The sequence below is a fragment of the Micropterus salmoides genome, unplaced genomic scaffold, assembly GCF_014851395.1.
Source record: "Micropterus salmoides isolate LMB-PRFRI ecotype aquatic unplaced genomic scaffold, ASM1485139v1 Ms_hic_scaffold_3, whole genome shotgun sequence".
NCBI classification, from domain to species: domain Eukaryota; kingdom Metazoa; phylum Chordata; class Actinopteri; order Centrarchiformes; family Centrarchidae; genus Micropterus; species Micropterus salmoides.
In genome coordinates this window covers 36,601,883-36,625,523 of record NW_024042261.1, presented here as the reverse complement: position 1 = coordinate 36,625,523, position 23,641 = coordinate 36,601,883, and the positions used below count along the sequence as shown (strand labels likewise).

Genomic DNA, 23,641 nt, shown 5'->3' with positions numbered 1-23,641 from the left:
TTAATAAAGTGTTACTTTCCTTTTCAGAGTAATAAAACGCTAAAAGATTTCATAGTTATGAGTAACTATGTATAATAAGGATAATAAGGATAAACAACAAAGTATTTATTATATACACATTAGATTGTATTCATAGATGTTTAAAATGGTTGATAGATTTAACTACTTTAAATACATTATATCTTAATGTAATCATAACTATCTTATTATCTATAATATGTATACAGCAGTAATTGATGCTTCACAGAAGAACTTAATGGTGTTTACAAATGCAACACTTTAAAACATGTGTATATGTGCTTCATACTTCATTATAGTAAAGTATGGTTTTTGTTCTTAAAGCATTTATAAATAGTTTAAAAACTGCTTCTGAGTGTATGTGGGTGGTGTTTAAAAAGTGTTACCAATATATATTTTTCCATTGTTCTATTTACAGTTGGTTGGAACTTTTTCCTCTTCTACAAAAGAAATATGACCATGAGTGTTACATATTTGAGAATAACGTGTTCCCCAGCACAAATTTCTCTCCTCCCACCTCCAAACTTTTGTGGAACAATGTGACAGGGGTGAACATCCTGGCTCAGCTGTACCACATACCCCTCAATGAAAAGACTAAATACGACGACTACAAGATCATTGTCAATCCACGAGGTGTTTTCTCTGCGACCGTCCACGGACTGCTGAGCTCACAGAACGACTGCTCCTGGGTTGACAGGAATATAGCACGGATGTACCACACAAGGTAAACTGATGGTTGTTTACGTCCTTTTCAATTCCTATGTGTCATGATTGCACCGTTATTTGTTGGGACAATGTGAATCTGAAACCATTCCTTCACATAATTGGATCAGGAACTTGTTTCAGAAAGCGGGATTAGTGAAAATATAGAGTATGTTAAGCCTCAGATGAGGGAAACTCTGGGTTTTCTGTTTCAGACAGCGAGGTCAGATAAACCCTAGATCAGTTACTCCGACTCCTGGGAGATTTGAACTGAGATAAGGATTCATTAATTGGTGGTTGAACTGTGGGTTTTGTATTGAGCGCTTACTGTATAACACACTGTGGTGAGTTAGTTTTCCTTATGGTCTGTAGGCCGACCTGATGATATTATATCATATTATTAAATGCCATGACTTGACTCAAATTATCTTTCTCATATTATTATAATTTAATATCTTCTCCACCATTGCTCATAATAATTCTACCCAATTCATCAACACAAGAAAGAACAGTGTAGTTCTATCTAATGTTGTGTTGGTCATATTATAAACTGATTTACTGCTTGTCCATTTTGAATAATACAGAAGGTAAAGAGCTTAAAAATGAATCGCTTATTAAATCGCAATCGCAATATTTTCCAAAATCGTTCAGCCGTATTAGGTTCACAGGATAAGTTGGAAAACCATCAGTTTCTCTCTGACTCCTCCCCTCCTGCGGAACCTGAGACGGCTGTCTGAGAAGGTTTCATTATTCACTCAACATTATTAGTTTTATTATCCAAACATGAATCTTGAATTTATTATCAGTCTGTCATTGATATGGACAGAGAGTTATCTCCGCACATCGTGGATTTATCCTCAGCACAGAATATAATCTGTCTGTCTTTAGGTATAACACTGTGACTCTGTGGACAGTTGCACTGAAAACATTTACTGTGGGCTACATTACTTTTTTACATCACTTTTTAAACTAATCTGTATAAAACTGATCAATGAACAGTAATCTTTCATATTGTAGTCGCACTGATTGGAACATTCCTATTGTAGTTATCATACTGGAGATAATGTGACTATTTATGTTTAAAGTGAGTTTTTCATTATTAGTGGCATATAGCCCATTCAGAATGTGTGTGTTAATAAAAAATTTGCAAGATTTTCTTAGTTAGTTTGATCGATACATTTTCCAGTGCAAAAAAAAAGGCTAACCTACTGTGTGTGACTGACTTTACAATCACAGGTTCACGAGTAAACTGTCTTATATTTGATCTATACCTATTTTCAGAATAAGGTAGCCGATTGCCACCAGCATTTTGTCCCGTCGGGTTACAGCTTAATAAATATATCCATCCTATTTAAATTGAATATAATGGGCTGTAGGAAAATTCCAGCACTTTCATTAATGAAGGAAATTCCAGTCTGGTAAATGATGAGCAACGCTGTATAAAGTACTAGTAAAGTACTAATGGTAAAGTATTGATCCTTCCTCTACTCCTGCGTTTTAGAGCCTATTAAAATGGAGGCTCTGCCTTTATTTACCTGTTGCCATGATGGATTGTAGTATCGGAGCTCCATTGATGAGGCTTTTTTTCATCCCCACGCACGCGTTTCCATCAGGCTCAACATACTCAGAGTTGATTGAACTAATTCTGATCAGCTGTTCTGGAACCGAAAATTCAGTTTCCCACCTCAGGCTCATCAACTCAGAGCTCAGGGATAAGCTCAGAGTTTCAGGGCCCAAGTAACTGCAAGGAAAAACAATGAATTAAACAAATTTAACCATGAGTTGTTTTAGTAAGTGTTTTCAGTTGGTGCCACTCTCCTTACTGCACATGCATTTAAGACCATTCAAATAATAGGATGAGACATGTTAACGGAGGTTTATTATGTTTGTTTTTTTTTATTCACTGAGGTCCCACAAAACTGAGATGTTGAGTTTTGTGGGGGAAATTATGTTAAAAGCAGGTGTAAACATACAACCAATTTAAATTTTTTTGATTACATTTTACATATTAATCATTGGTTTCGAGACAATCTCTGGAGTTAATGGAACAATACAACGCACCCTATACTAAGATAAGATAAAATTTAGGAATATAACCCTCTTAAAAAGGGCCTGCATTGGACCTATTCATATCTGAGACAGCTGTCACTGGTTATCCCTTCCTGGTTGTCACCATCAGCAGAGGCTCCAGTCAGCAGTGTAGTTTTCAGAATCAGAATCCGCTTTATTGCCAGGTATGTGTACACATACGAGGAATTCGACTCAGGATTATACATTGCTCACGATGTGCTTACTCGTACAAAAATACCATAACACAATAATAAAATAATAATAAAATCAGACACAAACTACACTAATATACACACTATGAACAAAACAATATAGACATATTGACAAATAGTGCAGTGATCAGAGTGCAAAGGATGCCAGAGTAAACTATTATTCTCATTATGTACATGTTGAAGGTGGAAATGATATACAGGTACACGTACATGTACACAGTGTGATGGAGCATAGTGCAAAGGATGCTGGAAAAAATAAATAAGACCTATGACCTTATGACCTGAGGTAGGTGTATTGGTATACAGTATACAATATGACATGGTGAATAAATAAATAATAAGTGGAAACCAGTAAACAGGTGGCTGATTAGAGGCAGAGTTACTGGGTTATTGCACAGGAATTGTTCCAGACCCTGAGTCAGAAATCAGCTGTTCATCAGAGTGATGGCTTGTGGGAAGAACCTGTTCCTGTGTCTGTTGGTTTTGGCGTACAGTGCTCTGTAGCGCCTATCAGAGGGGAGGAGCTGGAACAGGTTGTGTCCGGGGTAAGATGGATCTGCAGTGATGTTTCCTGCCCGTTTCCTGACTCTGGAAATGTATAACTCCTGAATGGAGGGCAGGTTGGCACCGATGATCTTTTCTGCAGTCCTGACTGTCCGTTGTAGTCTGCTCCTCTCCTTTTTGGTGGCAGATCCAAACCAGACAGTGATGGAGGTGCAGAGGACAGACTGGATGATGGCTGTGTAGAACTGGATCAGCAGCTTAGGCAGGTTGAGCTTCCTGAGCTGACGCAGGAAGTACATCCTCTGCTGGGCCTTCTTGATGATAGTGTCAGTTTTGGGCTCCCACTTCAGGTCCTGGGATATAGTGGATCCCAGAAACCTGAAGGATTCCACAGCAGACACAGGGCTGTTGAGTATGGTGATGGGGGCAGAGTGGGGGGGCTCCTCCTGAAGACCACGGTCATCTCCACAGTTTTGAGCGTGTTAAGCTCCAGGTTGTTCTGACCGCGCCAGAGAGCCAGCTGATCAACCTCCCGTCTGTAGGCCGACTCGTCACTGTCCCGGATGAGGCCGATGACCGTTGTGTTGTTGGCAAACTTCAGGAGTTTGACAGATGGGTCTCCTGAGGTGCAGTCGTTGGTGTAGAGGGAGAAGAGCAGTGGGGAGAGCACACACCCCTGGGGGGCGCCAGTGCTGATAGTCCGGGTGCTGGATGTGATGTTCCCCAGCCTCACCTGCTGACTCCTGTCAGTCAGGAAGTCTGTGATCCACTGACAGGTGAAGGCTGGCACAGTGAGCTGGGTGAGTTTGGTGCTGAGGATGTCCGGGATGATGGTGTTGAACGCCGAGCTGAAGTCCACGAACAGGATCCTAGCATATGTCCCTGGAGAGTCGAGGTGTTGCAGAATGTGATGCAGTTTTATTCAATTTTAAACTATAGAATTACACAGAATTCTACAATATGAATAAAAGATAATGTTGAGTTTTAATCAAATGTATTATTTTTTCTACGTCATCCTATCGCCCACACTAGAATTTAGCGAGCAGAAGATAAAGATTACACTTTGTAGAAACCCGATTAAAAACATTCAATGGTTTAAATCAATCCCAGTTTAGATTATTATTAAAAGAAATCTGTCATATTAAAGCACTCAGTTGTGCTTGTAGCTTAGTTTGTATAACATTAGCATTTCTGCTTTCTGTCATTGCAGAGCTGGGACAAAAACTGAGCTGAAACCAGACCAGCTGATTTATGATGACCGACTGCTGAGCTACAGCACCCACCTCATACAAACTGTCAATACTGTGCTCAAAGAGAGTGGATTTCTAAATGAAACCAGCGTATAATAGCCTGTGTGTGTGTGTGTGTGTGTGTGTCTAATTCCATACAATTCAGGTTTCTCTTTATCTGCATCGTACTACAGAAATCTGATTCTGAAATCAGAAATGTGGGCAGTGAAAAAATGAACAAACATTTGTGTATAAAATGGTGATGGGCAACAATTAAATTTTTAATGGCATTGTTAAGCATAAAATTAAATAATGAATTCTAAAGCAGTGAATTGCGCACTTTTAATTTAAATGTGCAGTTATATACACAAAAGTTTAATAACGTGTGGTTTGCAAACACTTTAAACAAATAAGGTGCTTTTTACCAGCAGCATTCCCTTTACACAGTAGCAATGAAATATTTCTTGTAAATCACAACTTAAACATTAATGTAATCAAATCAAATATAAAACCAAAGCTATTTTCCACTGCCAGGGCATTACCTTTTATCTAGCTTGTTAAAACAAGTTACCATCAGAGTCCAGTTTTCCTGGGGGGTTTTCTGAACATGCATCAGCAGGTATCTTTTATCAGGGAGCAGCATGAACACTATCAAGATGGACGATAGTGGGGGGGGGGGGGGGGCTATGGTCTTGGTTTTGATCTGGATCAAACCTTCAGTTTGTATTGTTCAAATTTTTTTTGTATAATTGGGATCCTTTTGATCCAAAAAATCCCAACAGAAGGGTGGATTCAGGGTGGATTTTCGGCACAAACTTGACAAAATGTTCCAAATAATACAACATTTTTACCATGTAGTAGCCTATATACACATTTATTTATATTTTGCACTTGATTTGTTTAAACTTTACAGTGATAAAGTAGACATTACCTACAAACCATTCAGTACAATAAAGTAAAAAAATAAATAATCCCCCTAACAGCTGTCAACCTCGAAAAAAACAGTCACTTATTAGTATACATTAATTAAAAAGGCACAATCAGCAGAGGCAAACATTCAAAAGTACTTCGTAACAATTGCATCTCTTATTACAGGTCCAGTCAGCTCCTCATTCTGAGATCTCCTCCCAAAAGCTGCTCTCTGAACTCTGAGTGATATTGTAGTATAGTATTGGACTATTGGACAACACATGCTCAAAATATCCAGTGTATCTGTGAATAATGTATGTATTTGCTTGTTAGGGCCTGAGCACGAACCGTGTGAGGTCCCTATTGAAACTAAGGATTTTGTTTTTATTTTTTTTTCTGCAAAGTAAGCTCAATTTAGGGGGCCTAAACATACTCGAAAACTCACCAAACTTTGCATACATGTCAGAAGTGGTGAAAAATTACGTATTTTATGGGTTTCGCACATGGGCGTGGCAAAATGGCTCGCTACCGCCCCCTACAAAATTGGAAAAAATTAGCCCCTCGGCCACGTTCAACCTACATGCACACAGGGACTTAGTGCCAGCATTCGCAATTTCATTTTAAGTTTCTCCGTCTGAGATTCAGAACCAATGACCAATATTTCTGTTTTGTCCTGATTGAGTTGCAGAAAATGTTCTGCCATCCATGACTGTATGTTTAGGAAACAATTAAAAAGAAGCAGGAGTTTTTACGAAGTGTATTTCAGTGTTTTTCTTCAAATGTAAGACTGCGGGGTTTTAGGCCAGACAATTGCATTAGAATGTTAATTAAACCATTGTTTATCTCCTCTTTGTAATGTGAAGGAAACTGACACCTCTTTCTTTAGTGCCAGAAGGATTCTTTTGTTTAACTGTTTCACAGACATCTAAAATTGGGTGTCGACCGTTCTGGAGACAAACCCTTTTGTGCTGTATGATGAGTTGGTACAGCAAGGACTGTTTGTTCCTGTAGATCAAAGGGGGTTTCACATCTGGGATCGGCGCTCTTTTGTTTGACCAAAAGCAACGTAGAACAGTAAGTTAGCCTACACACTTCCTAACTGGGTGATGAAGAAGTTAACCAAACGACCAATTGCTATGGACCTAAGCCATTTGGAGGAAAAAGGACCCGCCAACATACCTGAATGGGTATTAACAATTTCTTTTGTGAGAATCAGGACTGTAAGCTGTAAAATCCTGAAGAGGGGGCAAATTTGTGCTGGTAGTAATTGCACCAAAAGTCAGGTATTACACTAGTCTGAGACTTCAAACTGACACTTTGAGGGAGAAGTTAAAACGAACTGAAAGGTGGGAGACATAGTCCAAGATGACATGTGGCTTTGACAGCATCCTCCTCTCTGACACCACTGACAGAGAAGCTCCACCCAGGGCTGGACTGGGACGGCACTGGGCATTTTTGGCCAGGACGCCCCACCAAAATTGGTCGGACTCCCCTCACCGATACAACATCGTTCCATTTAGGGGGTTAGATTAGGGGTGTGATGAAACACAGAGACGTAACATTTGCACAAGATTGGTGTCCACAAGATCAAGACAAGAATATATTTTAATAGACGTACTATTACAAAAAAAACTTTATAGATAAAATAATTGATAAGGGGGTTTGGAGGTCCTCCCCCAGAAGATATTTAGCATTAAACATTTAATTTCTTGCATTCTGGAGACATTTTCTGCACCAATTTATGGTAGAAACATCTTTAATTTTATAAGGGAAGCACAAAATTCAGGTGGCAGGTGACAATTCACAATATTAAAATATAAGAAAATCTAATGCAGTAATCAGTGGCTTATTATTTTTTGCTAAAGTTACTTTTTTTGGACAGACGTTTTCTTATTGTGCAAATAAACCTTTCTCATAGCATTTTTATTAGATAATCAACATTTCTTGGCGCAAGCTGTTTTTCAGAACATTTTTAACAAATGCTTTCAAAAAGTGGTGGCTACATGTCCAGAGTGTCCCCAGTGTAAGTAACCCCCCCTCCCTGCTCCCTCCTTACAGGTTGAGCTACCCCATGCTTACTACTTCACCTCCACTCTCCTCCTGCTCTCTCTCTCTCCCTCGGCCCTGTAACTTTGTCCCTCTGTTTCGCTAACACACGCCTCTTCCTCTGCCTGGCAGTGGCAACCACAGCTCTTTTACTCTTTTAAGCGCCTTTGCCTGCTCTACGCAGGGTACTGCAGCTGATGTTGAAGCTGCTGCAGCCCCAGCGGCAAACATATCGGTGGTTTTCGCGCATTTGGCGGCAGCATTGCCGTCCTGCAATGCAAGAAACAGAGAGCAAAGGGGGTGGGACTAGTAAGAGATGTGATGTCAGTATAGAATATTACCCAATGGGCCACTGTCCATGCTTTATGAGCCAATCATTGGCCAGTTTTTGAAATACAGTTATATAAATAAATAATTTACTTACATTGGCCCCAAAGATGCGTCAGGCATTTGCCCGGTATGCCAGATTGCCAGTCCAACCCTGGATCTACCCACACAACTCATTAAATATCCTCAGCCATGTCCGGGATGCTGCATGGCCTGCTCAGAAAATAGAGACGGCCCTGGCCCGTCCTGTAGAGGGCTTGAGTGTTCTTGGTCCAGTCCAGTTTATTGTCAACAGTTGTAGCTCGTTGTCTACCTTACTTCGGAAGGAAAAAGACGTCAGTTGTAACAACTTATCAATTTATGAGCTATTGATTTTTTTCTGTATGGAGTTGTGACGCCTGTTTGTTATGTAGCCTATCTATTTATTGTTGTATTGTTCATTCTGTCCTGTACAAGTAGCTAAATGGATGTATTTGACACTCAAGTTTTTGAACTTGAACTTTCCCAACATAAAGGTCTTTTTTTAATTAAATTAATATTCACGCTGCCAGAAAAAACAGCCTGGTCCCTCTAGCTCACCTCTGAGGGCTTGCTCTTTGTACTGACTCAGAGTAATGTCTTAATGTGCCCGCCAGGTGGGGCCAGGGTGTTGTGTCTGGGGGTTCGGGGACGCTGATGAAAGAGAGTGTGAAGAAGAAGGGAGTGTTTTTATTCAGGAAACAAAAAGTTTATAATAACTTTGCTTCAACAGCCACATGTTCTCTGTAGCTCTGATGATGCTACTGGATCCTGTGAGGTGCTTTCAGTGGATTCACACTAAGAAACACTTCAGAACAAGTTCATTTTCCACACACACACACCTCAACTACATCCGTGGTCCACCCTTTGCAGCTATAAGAGCTTCCACTCTCGTGGGAAGGCTTTTTAGAAGATTGAATTTTTGCCTGATCGTTCAGAAGAGCCTTTGTGAGGTCCAACACACATGTTGGATGAGAGGGCCCAGTTCAAAATTTCTGTTGTAGTACATCCCAAAGGTGTTGGATAGGCTTGAGGTCAAGGCTCTGTGCAGCCAGGCAAGTTCTTCCACACCAGACTGGGAAAAGCATTCCTTTATGGATCTGCTTTGTGCACATGGGCATTGTCATATTGAAACAGGAAAAGGCCAAACACAAACTGTTGTCAAAATTACCTGCTGTAGCATTAAGATTTCCCTTAGCAAACACTACACCATGAAAAAACAGCCCCTCCCAAAAGTATCGGGACTGGGGTGTGCCAACTTTTGTCCATATAATGTACTACTGTGTAAGTCGGCCCACAGTGATGCGAACCACCAATAGACCTGCACAAATACCGAGCAACAGAAAGAGTCATCTGCGTTTTGAGTGAGTTTGGAGTGAGATCAAATTGGACCAGTCTCAGTCTGAGGTAAAAAGACCTCTATCACACTCCACCCTGTCTCAGATAGGCCAACAGTAGCAGTAAAGAAGAAGGAATAATGACGGGAAATAAAGCATCCCAATGAATAAGAAGATGTACCTTTATTAATACCCCGTAGGGGAAATTCATGTTGACAGAGCAGTACAAAGAAATCGTAACTAAAGTCTCAGTTACTTAGGGACCATCTATAAATTCATCAGTAAATCTCAAATGTAATATGAAGGGGTGTGTCCCACTTGCCCAGGGTAGTAGTACAATTCAGCATTTGCTTGGAGTCCCTGAATCACATGGCATGGAAGCTATTGAAAAAAAGCATTCTTTTTTTCTTCCATGACTCTGCCTCTTTTCCAAACATCGTCCTTTTGCAGTAAGTAAGGGGTTGTTGGTTTGTTGAGACTATGAGCAGGACTTCTAGACTGGTTCTTGTCTTTGGAGAGGATGCATGCTCTTATTCCCTAATTCTTTCTCTGTTCAGCAAGTTTTGCGCTTCTTATTACTGTTTCTCCACTGAGGATGTCTGAGTAGCTGGAGCTGAAGCATCTGAAGAAAATATGAGAATTAGGGGCACATAGATGAGACTAAAGCTGCAGAATTGAGGCAAAATGTCTGTCAACAATCATCATCAGCCGTCTCCACTAAAGAAGTTCAGATTGTTCATGCACATCAGTGTGGTCATCACCATTTTCTTTCTCACCTTGCTGCTCTGGACCTACAGGTGGATGAAATCACCATGATCTGCTTCAAAATGACAGTAATTCACACATCTTCAGTTTCATTCAACCAACTCCAACTGTGGCATTATACCATTGTCTCTCAAAAAAGTGAATACACCCCTCATATCTTTGTAAATTGATTATATCTTTTCATGTGACAACACTGAAGAAATGACACTTTGCTACAATGTAAAGTAGTGAGTGTGCAGCTTGTATAACAGTGTAAATCTGCTGTCCCCTCAAAATAACACATCACACAGCCATTAATGTCTAAACCACTTACAACAAAAGTGAGGACACATCTAAATGAAAACGTCCAAATTGGGCCCAATTAGCCATTTTCCCTTCCCGGTGTCATGTGACTCGTTAGTGTTACAAGGTCTCAGGTGTGAACGGGGAGCAGGTGTGTTGAATTGAGTGTTATCGCTCTCTCACACTCCCTCATACTGGTCACTGGAAGTTCAACATGGCACCTCATGGTATAGATCTCTCTGAGGATCTGAAAAAAATAATGGTTGGATGGCCTAAAAAAAAATTGTATGTTGTAGCATTAAGATTTCACTTAACAAAGACCACACCACATTAAAAACAGCCCCTCCCAAAAGTATTGGGACAGCGGTGGCCCAGTACGTTTGTCTGTATTGTGTATTTGGTTAGGGTTAGTGAAAGATTCTGGTTTGGGTTAAAATATCTACCTGGTTAAGTTTGGTTAACAATTATAGTCATGGTTAAAAGATTCCAACGTCACAGCGGCCTCCCGTGTCACAGTACACACACATTTTGCTGAGCAATACATCCACCCATTTTTTATTTGTGTGTTAAAAGCCACAGTGGAAACACCTGACCTGTTTTTGAAAAGTTGAAAATGTTTACACTTGGCTGAGGTGGAAAGGTTAATGTACTGATTAGAACAAAATGCAACAAAGTGCTATGGAAACAGACTTAGAGAATAAATAACGATCAACATGAAGCATGTGACTTCTTTGTCACTCAAGCTTCCTCTGAAGAGACTAAAAATATTGGCAGAACAACAGGCTTCATAATCAGTCTCCCCCTCTCTTACCTCTTGAATTGTTTGTTGAACTTCTATTTAACATTTCTTGTCAAGGAAATGTGATTAGGTTATATAACCTCACTGTTCATTTTCTCATCATCATGTGCTGTGGATCCACAGGCCTGAAGAGAGCTTCAAGTCCTGGATCCAGTACTACCAACCAACCACTAAGCCTCAAATGCCAGTGCAACCAACATTGCCTCCACAATGTGGTCCAGAGCATATACAGTCCCCTCCAAAAGTATTGGAACAGTAAGGCAAATTCTTTTGTTTTTGCTGTTCACTGAAGACATTTGGGTTTAAGATCAAAAGATGAGTCTGAGACAAGAATTCTGAATTTCAGCTTTTATTTCCAACTTAGGACATATCACCGTTTGTATTAGACCACAGCATTGGCAGTAGCTCAGTCTGTAAGGATAACACAGTCCACACTCCATCCTGGTAGCTGGAGAGGTGCAAATTCACAGGCGAAGGTGGCCTTTGCCTTACTGTTCCAATACTTTTGGAGGCGACTATAGGTAATCTGAACATTACTGAATGCTGGTCACTAAAATGTAAGATGTCTTTGTCTGATACCTGTCTTTAAGAAAATGTTCCCCTTCCTGTTCAGCTGCTGTTTATAATTTCCTATTTCCTGTTCTTCTTCTTCTTCTCTCTCATAATGCCTCTCGAGTCACCATCATTTTATTCGCTGTCTTTTCCTTTGTTTTGATGTGGGAAATAACTTATTACATTTTGTCACTTTTTTTTTTTTTTTTTTTACAGTTGCTGATTTGAAAAGGAATGAAAATCATTGGTGTCATACAGTCTGTTTCAAAGTTTATCTAAAACAAGATGTACAGTGTAGTAACAGGGTATATAGCACATGAATCAGAAAGTGGATGTAAGAGTAGGTTGGTTCTTTTTATGTCCTTCAGAAGTTTTCAAAATAAAAGCTTTCAATTTAACTCGAAGTAAATCATTGCTGTAAAAAATGTTCTCGCGCTTGTATTTTGCAGGCAAAACCACTAAAGAGGAAGTGACAACTGTTTCTGTCAGGACTGAGACCTCTTTCAGCACCACTATCAATGTATTCATTTATTTTTATTTTTTCTGCCACTTGTTACGGCTGTATGTATTTCCCTGTGCTGTGTCCATGTTTTCTGTCTTTCAGTTCTGTTCTGGGAGTGTTCCAGCTAATTACCGAATAAGGTCCACCTGGCCTTGGAAGGTGGGCTTTAAAAGCTGTGCAAGGGGGCCCTTCTTGATTTGGGACTGCTAGCCTTGCTGCCTCCCAGCTGGGGCATTTTTGTGTTATGTTCTTGTGTTTTTGGTGTTCTTAATTTATTGTCTAGTTATGTTAATAAATTCCCTTGATTTGGTTGTTTTAAAGGTGTTTATTTGTGTTAAGTTTGGGTCAGTGTTGGGGGTGTTGTTCGTCCCATGTTGCCATCAAAGCACCATAATCTGGTCACAGGCTGGATATTACTGCTGGCGGGCCGTGGCAGAATAAACATGTTTCCGATGTGTATATAAACGCTATCTATTAAGTGGTTTATAATGGACTGTGGTGCAGAAACAGTGACAATGTTACAAACTCTTGGCTTACATTTTCCATGTTATCAGTCAGTGGCCAAGTTTCAATAACATAGTTTTACTAAATAATTACGTAAATATAATTTCTTAATATATCTAGCTAAACCTCATTTGTCAAGACGATACCTTTTGTCCTGTGTCAGACACTGTAGCTATCCTACACTGAGGTTAGTGAAGAGAGCAGGGCACCAAGTCTGCGAAGGTTTAGTCCCCGTGGTGCTCAGTAAATGCAACACGGCAACAAGTGAGTTCTCTGTCTACAATTAAAAGTGCCAGGAAAGTGTTGCAGATTGTAGCCTCTTTTTCCTATTTGTAGTGGAGATGAGTGGTACCCGGTGGGGTCTTCTGCTGTTGTAGCCCATCCGCCTCAAGGTTGTGCGTGTTGTGGCTTCACAAATGCATACCTCGGTTGTAACGAGTGGTTATTTCAGTCAAAGTTGCTCTTCTATTAGCTTGAATCAGTCGGCCCGTTCTCCTCTGACCTCTAGCATCAACGAGGCATTTTCGCCCACAGGACTGCCGCATACTGGATGTTTTTCCCTTTTCACATCATTCTTTGTAAACCCTAGAAATGGTTGTGCGTGAAAATCCCAGTAACTGAGCAGATTGTGAAATACTCAGACCTCAAAATTGTTTAAATCACCTTTCTTTCCCATTCTGACATTCAGTTTGGAGTTCAGGAGATTGTCTTGACCAGGACCACACCCCTAAATGCATTGAAGCAACTGCCATGTGATTGGTTGATTAGATAATTGCATTAATGAGAAATAGAACAGGTGTTCCTAATAATCCTTTAGGTGAGTGTATACTGAGGCATTGTAGAGCCCTGCATGAAAACAAGGAGACCAACCAAGGTGGACCAGGCTCAGGTAAGCCATTTTAGGATGCTATGATAAGACAGCATGCAAATCTAAAATGACATGGTATATTTGTATTAGACAACATTAACTGATACTGTAAATGTGACTAATTAATGACATATGTCATTGAATACTGGTTTTCTTTGTCATCAGGAGAGAAGAAGGATGTGGATGAGGCCTTGGTCAATATGGTGATTCAGGATTCCCAGCCTTTCACTATTGTGGGGGACAAAGGGTTCAGAAAGCTTGTTAAAGCTTTGAACCCTACCTAATGTTCTCCCAGCAAGGCAGGTGCGTTTGAGAGCACATGTATTTATTCCCTATTTTCCCATAATTGCCCTTCCAAGAGTGTTCCGTTCTTTCCTTTAGGCTCTGAAAGTTATGGTGGAGGACAAATATAAGGAATCCAAGGAGAAAGCCAAAGCCTTGGTGTTGGAGGCCTCAGCAGTTAGTTTAACATCAGATATGTGGACCTCTATCAACACTGATGCGTATCTAGCTGTGATCATGCCATTTTATAGATGCAAGCACCTCTTTGCATTCTGTTGTTTTAGGGGTGCTGCATTTCCCTGAGGCACATACTGCTGAGAATTTGGCACAAGTAAAAGCAGCACTTATGTCACAGTGGGGTTTTACAAACAAAGTTACTTGCCTTGTGACCGATGGTGCAGCAAATATGGGCGCTTGTGCCAAGGAGCTTCGTTTGCGTCACACACTTTAAATTTACTTGTAAAAAAGGCTCTTGACCAAAACACTGTGTTGTCTGTCATCCGGGCAAACTCTAGGAAGATAGTGGGCTATTTCAGGAGCAGCACCACTGCAAAGGTGAAGTTCTTTATTTCACGGCAACATTCTAAATGACACTGTTTTGTGCTGCTGCATTGATACTTGCATTAATCACTTTTTGGTTTTTATGACCTCAGGGAACCTGAAGGAGCAGCTTTGGCAGGACTTCGCACTGACATTGCCCCACTGTCATCAGAACAGTACAATATTATTGCAGAATGTCGAAAAGTGCTGTCCCCATTTGATGATGCCACAGTTGAGCTGTCAGAGGAGAAGAGAGTATCCGGATCAAAAGTCAGTCCCCTTTTGTCAATGCTACACCACTCACTGGAGGAGGAAATGGGAATTCTCCAAACTCCAGAGAGCAAAGCAATGGCTGAGAGTCTGAAGAGACAGTTATGCGAGAAGCTATTCACACTGCAATCAATGAGCATCATGTCACTGGCGACAGTGCTTGATCCCAGGTTTAAAAAGATAGGCTTCTTTAGCCTCAATAAAGCAGCAGAGGCCAAGAAGAGGCTCACTGCTGAATGTGCTGCTGTTATTCGAAACAGCCCGTCCTCCTCGTCCTCCTCACAACCACACATATCAGAAGCTTCTCAGCCGTTGACTCTGATACTGGATATATTCTAATTGTCTTATTGTATTTAATCACTTACAGCCTGTTTGTCTGTCTTAGGTAGCAAACTGTGGCATTGTTTGGACACCACAGTCCTGCAGACTAGGACCCGAAATGTCACTGCAGATGCAACAGTGGAGGTCTAGACGTACCTGGGTCAGAAAAAAGCATATCCCAACTTGTACCAACTTGCTGTTGCTTTACTCTGTACCCCTGCTTCATCTGTGCCCTGTGAAAGGGTATTTTCTAAAGCAGGTGAAATAATCTCAAAAAAAAGAAACCGCCTGAAGCCCAGCACTGTGGAGAAGTTATTTTTAAATAAAAATGAATAAAATGCTGTCTGTTTTAACATGTTGTCCCTAGTAACACAAGCACATTCACATGACAACGCTCTCCCTTGTTTCCACTTTCCATTTTGAACCCATCATTGTATCAGACACCACATTAATAAGTTTATAATTTATGTTTAAGTATCACAAAAATCATTGATTCATGTATTCAACGTTTCAGACACCAAAGCTATAGTGTCACTATAATCACACTGCACGTTTTACATTTATTGTCCACTTGATGGCACAGTAGAGCAAATGGAGCACCATGAAGTTTCAGCACATGAGTGAACCAATTAGATGGAAAGCTTCGATGCTTTATGAAGCTTCATCTCGCCATCACTAATAATTTTATTCGAAATTTAATTCATGTGTGTTACTCTTCAATAGCGTTCTTATCAAGTGAAACAGGCACTTCACTCCTGGTTTCAATAGTAAACCCATAGACTGTAGTCTATATGAAATATAGACCCACAAAAAACACTATATTCTAAACAGACACGTTTAAAAAAACATAATTCACAAAGCACATATTGTATTTCAAACAAACAGGACTTGGTAGACGAGTTAATTTTAACAAAACTCCCTTCACTGCCATGCATCATGGAAATTCTGAGGGACAGACATAGCGCCGCTTTTCAGTTCCATCCTCAACTTCCACTGGAAGGTTTCTGCAGCGCAGCGTGCAGCCTGTCCATGTTAATGACTTGTTGTTAATATAACCTTTTTGTGCTTCTACTACCTTCTTCACTGCTCTATGTGACCCGCTTTCGTTCTGATCATAGACTGTATTTAAGATCTGCAGATCCCACAGGGAGCATTTCAGAATAAGAGCGTTTTGCCTGCCTGATTTTGCTGACATGTTGATTTAGTGATAAGTGCTTTTGATCTTCTACTATGATTAAGTAGGCTACGTAGTTAAATTGTTTATTCTCTGTCTGTTTAAACTATGTTTATTGTTGATATTCGTTCCGGAGTCTGCACAGAGTATTTTATTTTGAAAATGGCTGCGGGTTCTCTCCGGAGAGGAGTGGAGAGACACTTCCGGGGAGAGTTCAATCTCAAAATGTGTTGCTACATTTTGTAGGCACTAAATTCGACCCTGGTGTGCACAAGCATTGACTAGAGTGGGTGCGATCAGCTTCTGCAGCAGTGGACTTTCTAACTGTATAAATGACTTTGTCGCAGGTGGGCCCCGTGATGAAGCTTGCTATACATGTCAGTTCTTCTTACTGGCCCAATGATAACAAAATATAGTTTTATTTTCTTAGTCAACCAGTTAAATTTTGCAAGATTCAAATGTCTTGTGGATGATAGCTTGCTGCATTTGAAAAAAGCTTCTTTTTTTTTCAAATTTTGAATTCACTCAATATTCTCTCTATTTGGGATTAGATAAATATAATTATTATGTTTTATTTAACTACAATGGGTGGATTTTATTCCAAACATTTTTATTTGAAATTTAGTTAAACACACATCATATTGAATATAGTTTACCTAATACATTAATTCAAATCTACATGACCACAGAATCCTTTTTTCCGCCATCTCCTCGGTTCCCTGCCGGATTATTAAGTCTTGTTGTAGGTAACGCTACGAATCGCCTAACCTGCCTCCTATACTTTGTATCAGCTTTGACCCTGTTTTCCCTGTGCCCTGTTGTAGTGTCCCTCTGAGACCCTGCTCTGTCCTGGAATCGCTCTGTCTCGGAGAACACCTGACCGGAGATCTCCCCACCGCAGACGCTCTTCCCAGTCAGCTCTGTTACCCGTCCTGCTTGGCTTTGCTCTCACCTGCCCCGCCACACCGGAGGAACCCAACCCCCTGCATCGAGCCTATCCACCTTATCTTGTGTTCAATAAACCGAGTAAATATCCTTCAGGGAGGGGAGGCAAAGGCCAGTTTAAATGAAATAGTCTATCTGCTTTTAAAAGGGGGCAACTGTGACTGCAGAACGGATACCTAAAGGATATCACAGTATCAGAGCCACTGCCTTAAACACATGAATCTACATAATTTATTCCCTGCACTCAGCTGTAGTGACGTTTCAGGATTTTGACAATGACAGCACTGGCCATGCTCCTTGTAACTTTAGCTTTTACTTCTGTACTTTGCAAATACAATAGTCTAGGTGACACAGTCCGACTCTAAAATCCATCACTTTAGATTGCTGCGTCAGGGCGCACACAGCAAAGCTGCTGCAGCAACTCGTGTCTGTGTTGGGGAGAAGCATATAAAGAGATTTAATATGTTAATATGGAAAGAACCCTTGTGTGGTGTTCATATTTTTGTTATTCAGCCAGTGTTTGTGGGTCTGGTGGACCCGCTGCATTTTGGGGTTTTTAATTCAACACAATCAAACAATTTTATGTTAAAATACTCAACAGATGTTTATTTCATCCCAATTAAAAGCAATATAAGCAGCATATATGGTTAATATTTTCTCTTTACCTTTGTTAGATCACATTTAAGAATTAAAGTGCTACTCGTTTTTTTGTTTATTTTTTACTAAAATGACATCAAAAAAATCTATTTGATCATTCTGAAACCTCTTCTTGTACATCATCAAAATCTTCTGTCTCTTCCAAAATCAATTGCAAGGCCCTCTGAGCAGCGAATCTTTTGGCCATCTTGATCAGTTGTGATTGTGTGACCACACTGGTAAAGCTATATTTATTGTGTCCCGCCCCCAATTTAGAGAAAATAAATATTGGTTCCCACAAGACAGAGGGTAAAATGTGCGGGAATGTGAGAGCAGACAGTGTTGATGCTTGAATTTTGCAACAATGTTGCAACTTTGTGCAGGAACTCTTGCACTCACACTTACATACAATCTCTCTCTCACACGCGCGCACGCACACACACATAACACACGTAACACACACATATAGATATGTGGTTTATGGTGACTCTCCATATGCGTAATGGCTTTTCAAACGTACAAACTGTATAATCTACCCCCTACACTAACCCCAGGAATGTGAGAGCAGACGGTGGCCGTGCTTGAATTTTGCAACAATGTTGTGACCTTGTGTGGGAACCGCAGGCGCAGAAACACACAACTCACACACACACACACACTGACAAGAGGAGGACAGAGTAAAGGTACACAGGACCTACAGTTTCCACACTTTTATTAGCCTCGGGTCCAGTGGACCCGGACATCTTGTGTGTAATGTAAATGTGTAGGGGGGGTGTACAGTGTGTTTTCATTGAAAATGTGTTCTGATATATATTCTTCACAGAAAATGAGCCAAGGCCAATGAGTCTGAGTTTGAAAAAATAATCGTATAATTTTTCTTTTGATAAAAAATGAAAACGGGTCCAACAGACCCGAACACCATACAAGGAGGTTAGGTATTAACTGCAAATAATCTTATCAGTTGTTAAACTGTGTACAATGAGGAAACAAGGCGCACAAATTGTGTGTGTGTGTGTGTGTGTGTGTGTGTGTGTGTGTGTGGAGTCTGGATCTGTGGTGGCGAGTCACCCGCTGCCCCCCTGTTCCTGCTCAACACCGGCTTCTCAAACCCTTATTACTAGTCATATTATTATTATTATTATTATCATTAACTTTACTATAATTATCTGTAACATTGTCATTTTCAGTCTGTTCTTCTGTGTGGATATTGTGTTGGCTGCTCCCCCTCCACACGGCGCCCTCTCGCTCCCCGCCCCCCTCGCACTCTACCCCACCTGGTCGAGGCAACATCTCCAGGTCGAAATAAAGAACACACCTTTTGATAACAGATTGCAGTAGCCTGCGCTATCATGCCCAACACAAAAAACTTTTTTTGGTGGTGCGCCTTTTGTCTGTAAACAGGAGATGATTTCAGCCTTCAGCTTGATAAGGTGAGCCTTTCATCATCTCTTTTAGAAATGACAGTAAAATATATCTCAAATAGCCTACAGCCCTTGTAACTGTCACCACAGGGCTTGGAATGACAAGTGCTGATTAAATAATGGGCACTATTAGAACAACATGATCAGTGCAGGGTGATATTACAACATAGTTATTTTGAGTCGTCGGCAGTTGTTTGCAGCCCTTTTGTCACGAATACCAGCTGAATTGGTTTGATGCGCGGATCGGCGGATTCAAAAATCATCTAAACGCCATCCACCCAAATAATTATTTTCACAAATTTAGAGACCACAACCCAATGTACATTTTACTCCACCTCTACCGGTCCCTGTAGCTTTCCAGGTAATTTCTTTATTGGATTGTATTTATTTAGGCTGAGTGTTTTCTTTAACGATTGAATTTAATGGTTAGAGAGGCTGCTGTCGGTAATTTAAACGTTCCCATGCACGCAGTAATGTCACAGCAAATATCGTGGGACAAAAAAAAAACTTTCAGCTTCTGAAATAAATGTTTATATGTAACTACAGCACTTGACGTTAGGCAGTACGCTTTTTTAATTTTTTGTATTTGCCTATTGTAATGCTGCACAAACTCTATACATTGTGGAGTTTAATACAAAAACTAAACTATACAAAACATACAGTAACAATGTTTCTGGCAGAGCTTCTATTTCAGGTTTTATCCACTAGATTGCATTTGAAATTTCCTTTTACCATACATCAACAAAAATGGTCCTGCCTAACTAAGATTGTATTATATTGTATTGTAACATTGTATATTACACTTTTACAATGCATGAACTCTTTTCTGTGACTTTTACAGGCCTTTTTCTTTTTATCATAGGCATTCTTCCCATGTATGTTAACATTTTAAATTCAAGCAACCGAATAACAGTGATAGCTGCCATTAACTTGGTCAACTTGCCACTACACTTTTCCTTGGAGCATCTTGCTTCAGAGTTACAACTTTAACTATTTAGCTTGCATGAAACATATCCAAATATGGTAAAAACAGTACTTCAAGAGAGAAGGAGAGCTGTTTGATTTTGTAGGAGGGGCCAAATGGGGTACTGTGCATCCAGAAAGTATTCACAGCGCTTCACGAAAAAAGCACATTTACATAAATATTGACAGCCTTTATCATGACACTCAAAATTGAGCTCAGGTGCATCCTGTTTGCACTGATCATCCTTAAGATGTTTCTAAAACTTGATTGGAGTCCACCTGTGGTAAATTCAGTTGATTGGACATGATTTGGAAAGGCACACACCTGTCTATATAAGTTCCCACAGTTAAAAGTGCACGTCAGAGCACAAACCAAGCCATGAAGTTCAAGGAATTGTCTGTAGACCTCCGTGAGGATTGTATCGAGACACAGATCTGTGAAAGGGTACAGAAAAAATTCTGTAGCATTGAAGGTCCCAATTAGCACAGTGGCCTCCATCATCCGTAAATGGAAGAAGTATGGAACCACCAGGACTCTTCCTAGAGCTGGCCGCCCGGCCAAACTGAGCGATCGGGGGAGAAGGGCCTTAGTCAGGGAGGTGACCAAGAACCCGAGAGGAGAACCTTCCAGAAGAACAACAATCTCTGCAGCACTCCACCAATTAGGCGTGTATAGTAGAGTGGCCAGATGGAAGCCACTCAGTAAAAAGCACATTACAGCTCTGTGAATGTCCCTGAGCGGCCCACCCAGAGCCCAGACTTGAACCCGACTGAGCATCTCTGGAGAGCTCTGAAAATGGCTGTGCATCGCTTCCCATCCAACCTGATGGAGCTTGAGAGGTCCTGCAGAAGAATGGGAGAAACTGCCTAAACATAGGTGTGCAAAGCTCGTAGCATCATACTGAAAAATACTTGAAGCTGTAATTAGTGAGAAAGGTGCTTCAACTAAGTATTGAGCAAAGGCTGTGAATACTTACGTACAAGACATGCAAGTCAGCAATCAGCTGACTTTGGAAGTTATGTAGTCTGTACGACCCATCAGTGGGACCTGCCACTTATGCTGGGGGCTCTAAGGTCTGCACCTTAGGAGCCCCTGGGGCAGTCCTCTCTGAAAAGGCTATCTCTCAAGACAGCCTTGCTGCTAGCTCTCACCTCGGCTAAAAGGGTGTCTGCCGTGTCTGTTCACCCCAGATGCATGCTGTTTTGTGGTGACAACAGTGTGGCCGTGTTGAGACCATAGCCCTCCTTTGTTACTAAGAACATAAGGACAATACATCTGGATGCCTTCTATCTCCCACACCATGATGGGCACAGGGTGGAGAGACTGCAACTGTTGTGTCTGGTACATGCTTTAACATCTTATGTACAGCGCACAGCCCCCCCCCCTCCAGTTTGTGCTGTCCATCTCCTATTGTGCTGTGAAATGAACACTGCAGTCCCTACAGGCCATGGTTCTTTCAATAAAGGATTCATATTTGTAATGCTTAATTCTTTCTCTATTCGGCAAGTTTTGCGCTTTTTGTTACTGTTTCTCCGTTGAGGATGTCTGAGCTGCTGGAGCTGAAGCATCTGAGGAAAAGATAAGAATCACTCACTTATTTCTGCTTGTCCAGGTTTCTCCACTGAATCAGGGAGACATATATTAGGCAAGCACGGCAGAACTGAGGCAAAATGTCTGTCAACGATCATCATCAGCCGTCTCCACTAAAGAAGTTCAGATTGTTAATGTGCATCATTGCGGTGGACACCATCCTCTTTCTCACCCTGCTGCTGTGGATCTACAGGTGGGTGAAATCACTATGATCTGCTTCAATATGGCAAGAATTCAAATAGCTCAGGGGGTGGAGTCCATATTGGAACTATCTTTTGTCCCTATTAACAACTGACAGCATAGGTGGCGAGTGTGTCACTTTATCAAGCTTCTCGTGTTGTACTTATTTGTATGCGTGTTATAGCTGAATGTTTCTTTTGACCTTTTTTTGACAGGAAAATCTGGATTTGATACTTCTAATGAAGTGGTGTTTATTCAGATTTTCTGATTCATATTCATTAGACTATGTGGTAGTGGTCTTTAGTGCAACCAAAATGAATCTAAAAGCTACACAAAATTTGAGGTGCAAAAAACCCAATCATTTTGATCAATTGATCTTATGATAAGTTTCAACACACTCGTTCTCACTCATTCTGAAAAGTGTGCCACTTTATCATTATAAGGAAATGGGAGAAATCTGAAAGGTTGATCAGGCCTATCAGGTGTCTTTGTGTGACCACATGGTGTTTGTTTCACCACTGGGATTTTTCCTGGGAAAGGGAGTAGGCAAATACTGGGAATCCAAATTTGTTTCCCAACAAGATATGTCTTCAAACAGAGACTGGGCCTGTGCCACCTTTGCTGTTTACTGCCCATTCAATAATCCTGTCAGTACACTGTTTGAGTAGTAGCTGGATTTCACCAGCAGTGCCATAGCTTTGTAGCATAAAGGGAACTACAAACTGTATCCCTTTTACAATCCTGTTGTAATGACAAATAAAATATGTTGGACCTTGTAGTTAGGTGGCTTGTGTAATCAGACAGTTTGATGTCAGCTGACTCTGTAGGAGTGGTCAATGTAAGGTGGGAAAATCTAGTCACACAATAAATTTCATTTAAAGTGTCTTACTTAGGAGAATGTTAAAGTAGGTGTGATGTATATTTTAAAGGTTGTTTGTCTTTCAAAATTGTTACTAATCACTGTAAAAAAAAAGTGAAACTTTTTTTGATCTACCAGCGTGGTTTGCGTTAAAATGTGTACTTTGTTTGGTCTGGGGAACAATCATTGTCATGGTTAAAAGATGCCAACATTGATTGTCAGTAGGATTGGGTTTTTACATTACATTTACTCATTTTACAGACACTTTTATCCAAAATGACTTACATTTTAGGAACAACATACAAGCATAAATAAAGCAACAATAAAGTAAGAGAAATACAAGTGGCAATAGATACTAGTTAAAGCAGCAATATTAGTAAGAGCTAATAGTGCATATGGCATTAATGGGGTAAGTACCTAAAGAAGTGAGTTAATGAATAGTGTTTTCAATACAAGAGATCAATTCAGCCTCTCGGTAGGAGATGTGGCTTGGTAGGAATCCAGTCCAGTGGGCATGCAGTGGGACGGCTACAGGTCAGGAGTTCTGATACCTCGCTCTTTGTGAGAGGAGTAAACAAGGAAAGTGAAGTGCCATTGACCTGGGAAGACAGGAAAAGATAGAAATAGTATTGCTACATGTTAGACTTGGTGTCGAACCTTTTGTGCCATTGGCTGAGGGTATGGAGAAAGACATGTATAATGTATAGTTACAGCCTGCACTTTGCTTGTGAAGAAGGAGGCAAAGATATCGGCAGATAGGTTTGTGGGTGGTGAAGGCAGAGTAGAGATTCAAAAGTGGAAAGAAATTTCCTTAC

The 23,641-nt window shown here is 40.6% G+C and overlaps 2 protein-coding genes and 1 long non-coding RNA gene across 4 annotated transcripts in view; all 3 read left to right on the top strand.

Annotated features, from left to right (window-relative positions):
- Positions 1 to 4,953, top strand: part of LOC119883035 — a 33,303-nt gene extending 28,350 nt beyond the window's left edge. Inside the window, exons 11-12 of the mRNA XM_038693501.1 lie at positions 437 to 742; positions 4,717 to 4,953. Of these exons, the coding sequence (XP_038549429.1) occupies positions 437 to 742; positions 4,717 to 4,852 (442 nt within the window). The 3' untranslated portion in view covers positions 4,853 to 4,953. The remainder of the gene's footprint in view (positions 1 to 436; positions 743 to 4,716) is intronic.
- Positions 4,954 to 13,537: 8,584 nt separating this feature from the next.
- On the top strand, positions 13,538 to 15,410 carry LOC119883036. 2 transcript variants are annotated; one of them, XR_005440579.1, is made up of 3 exons: positions 13,538 to 13,947; positions 14,442 to 14,481; positions 14,580 to 15,410. It is a non-coding gene; the product is annotated as an uncharacterized LOC119883036 (long non-coding RNA). The 2 variants fall into 2 exon arrangements; XR_005440578.1 differs by having other exon boundaries at positions 14,026 to 14,481.
- Positions 15,411 to 19,088: 3,678 nt separating this feature from the next.
- Positions 19,089 to 23,641, top strand: part of LOC119883034 — a 30,407-nt gene continuing 25,854 nt past the window's right edge. The window contains exons 1-2 of the mRNA XM_038693500.1: positions 19,089 to 19,242; positions 21,810 to 21,980. Coding sequence (XP_038549428.1) covers positions 21,868 to 21,980 — 113 coding nt within the window. The 5' untranslated portion in view covers positions 19,089 to 19,242; positions 21,810 to 21,867. The remainder of the gene's footprint in view (positions 19,243 to 21,809; positions 21,981 to 23,641) is intronic.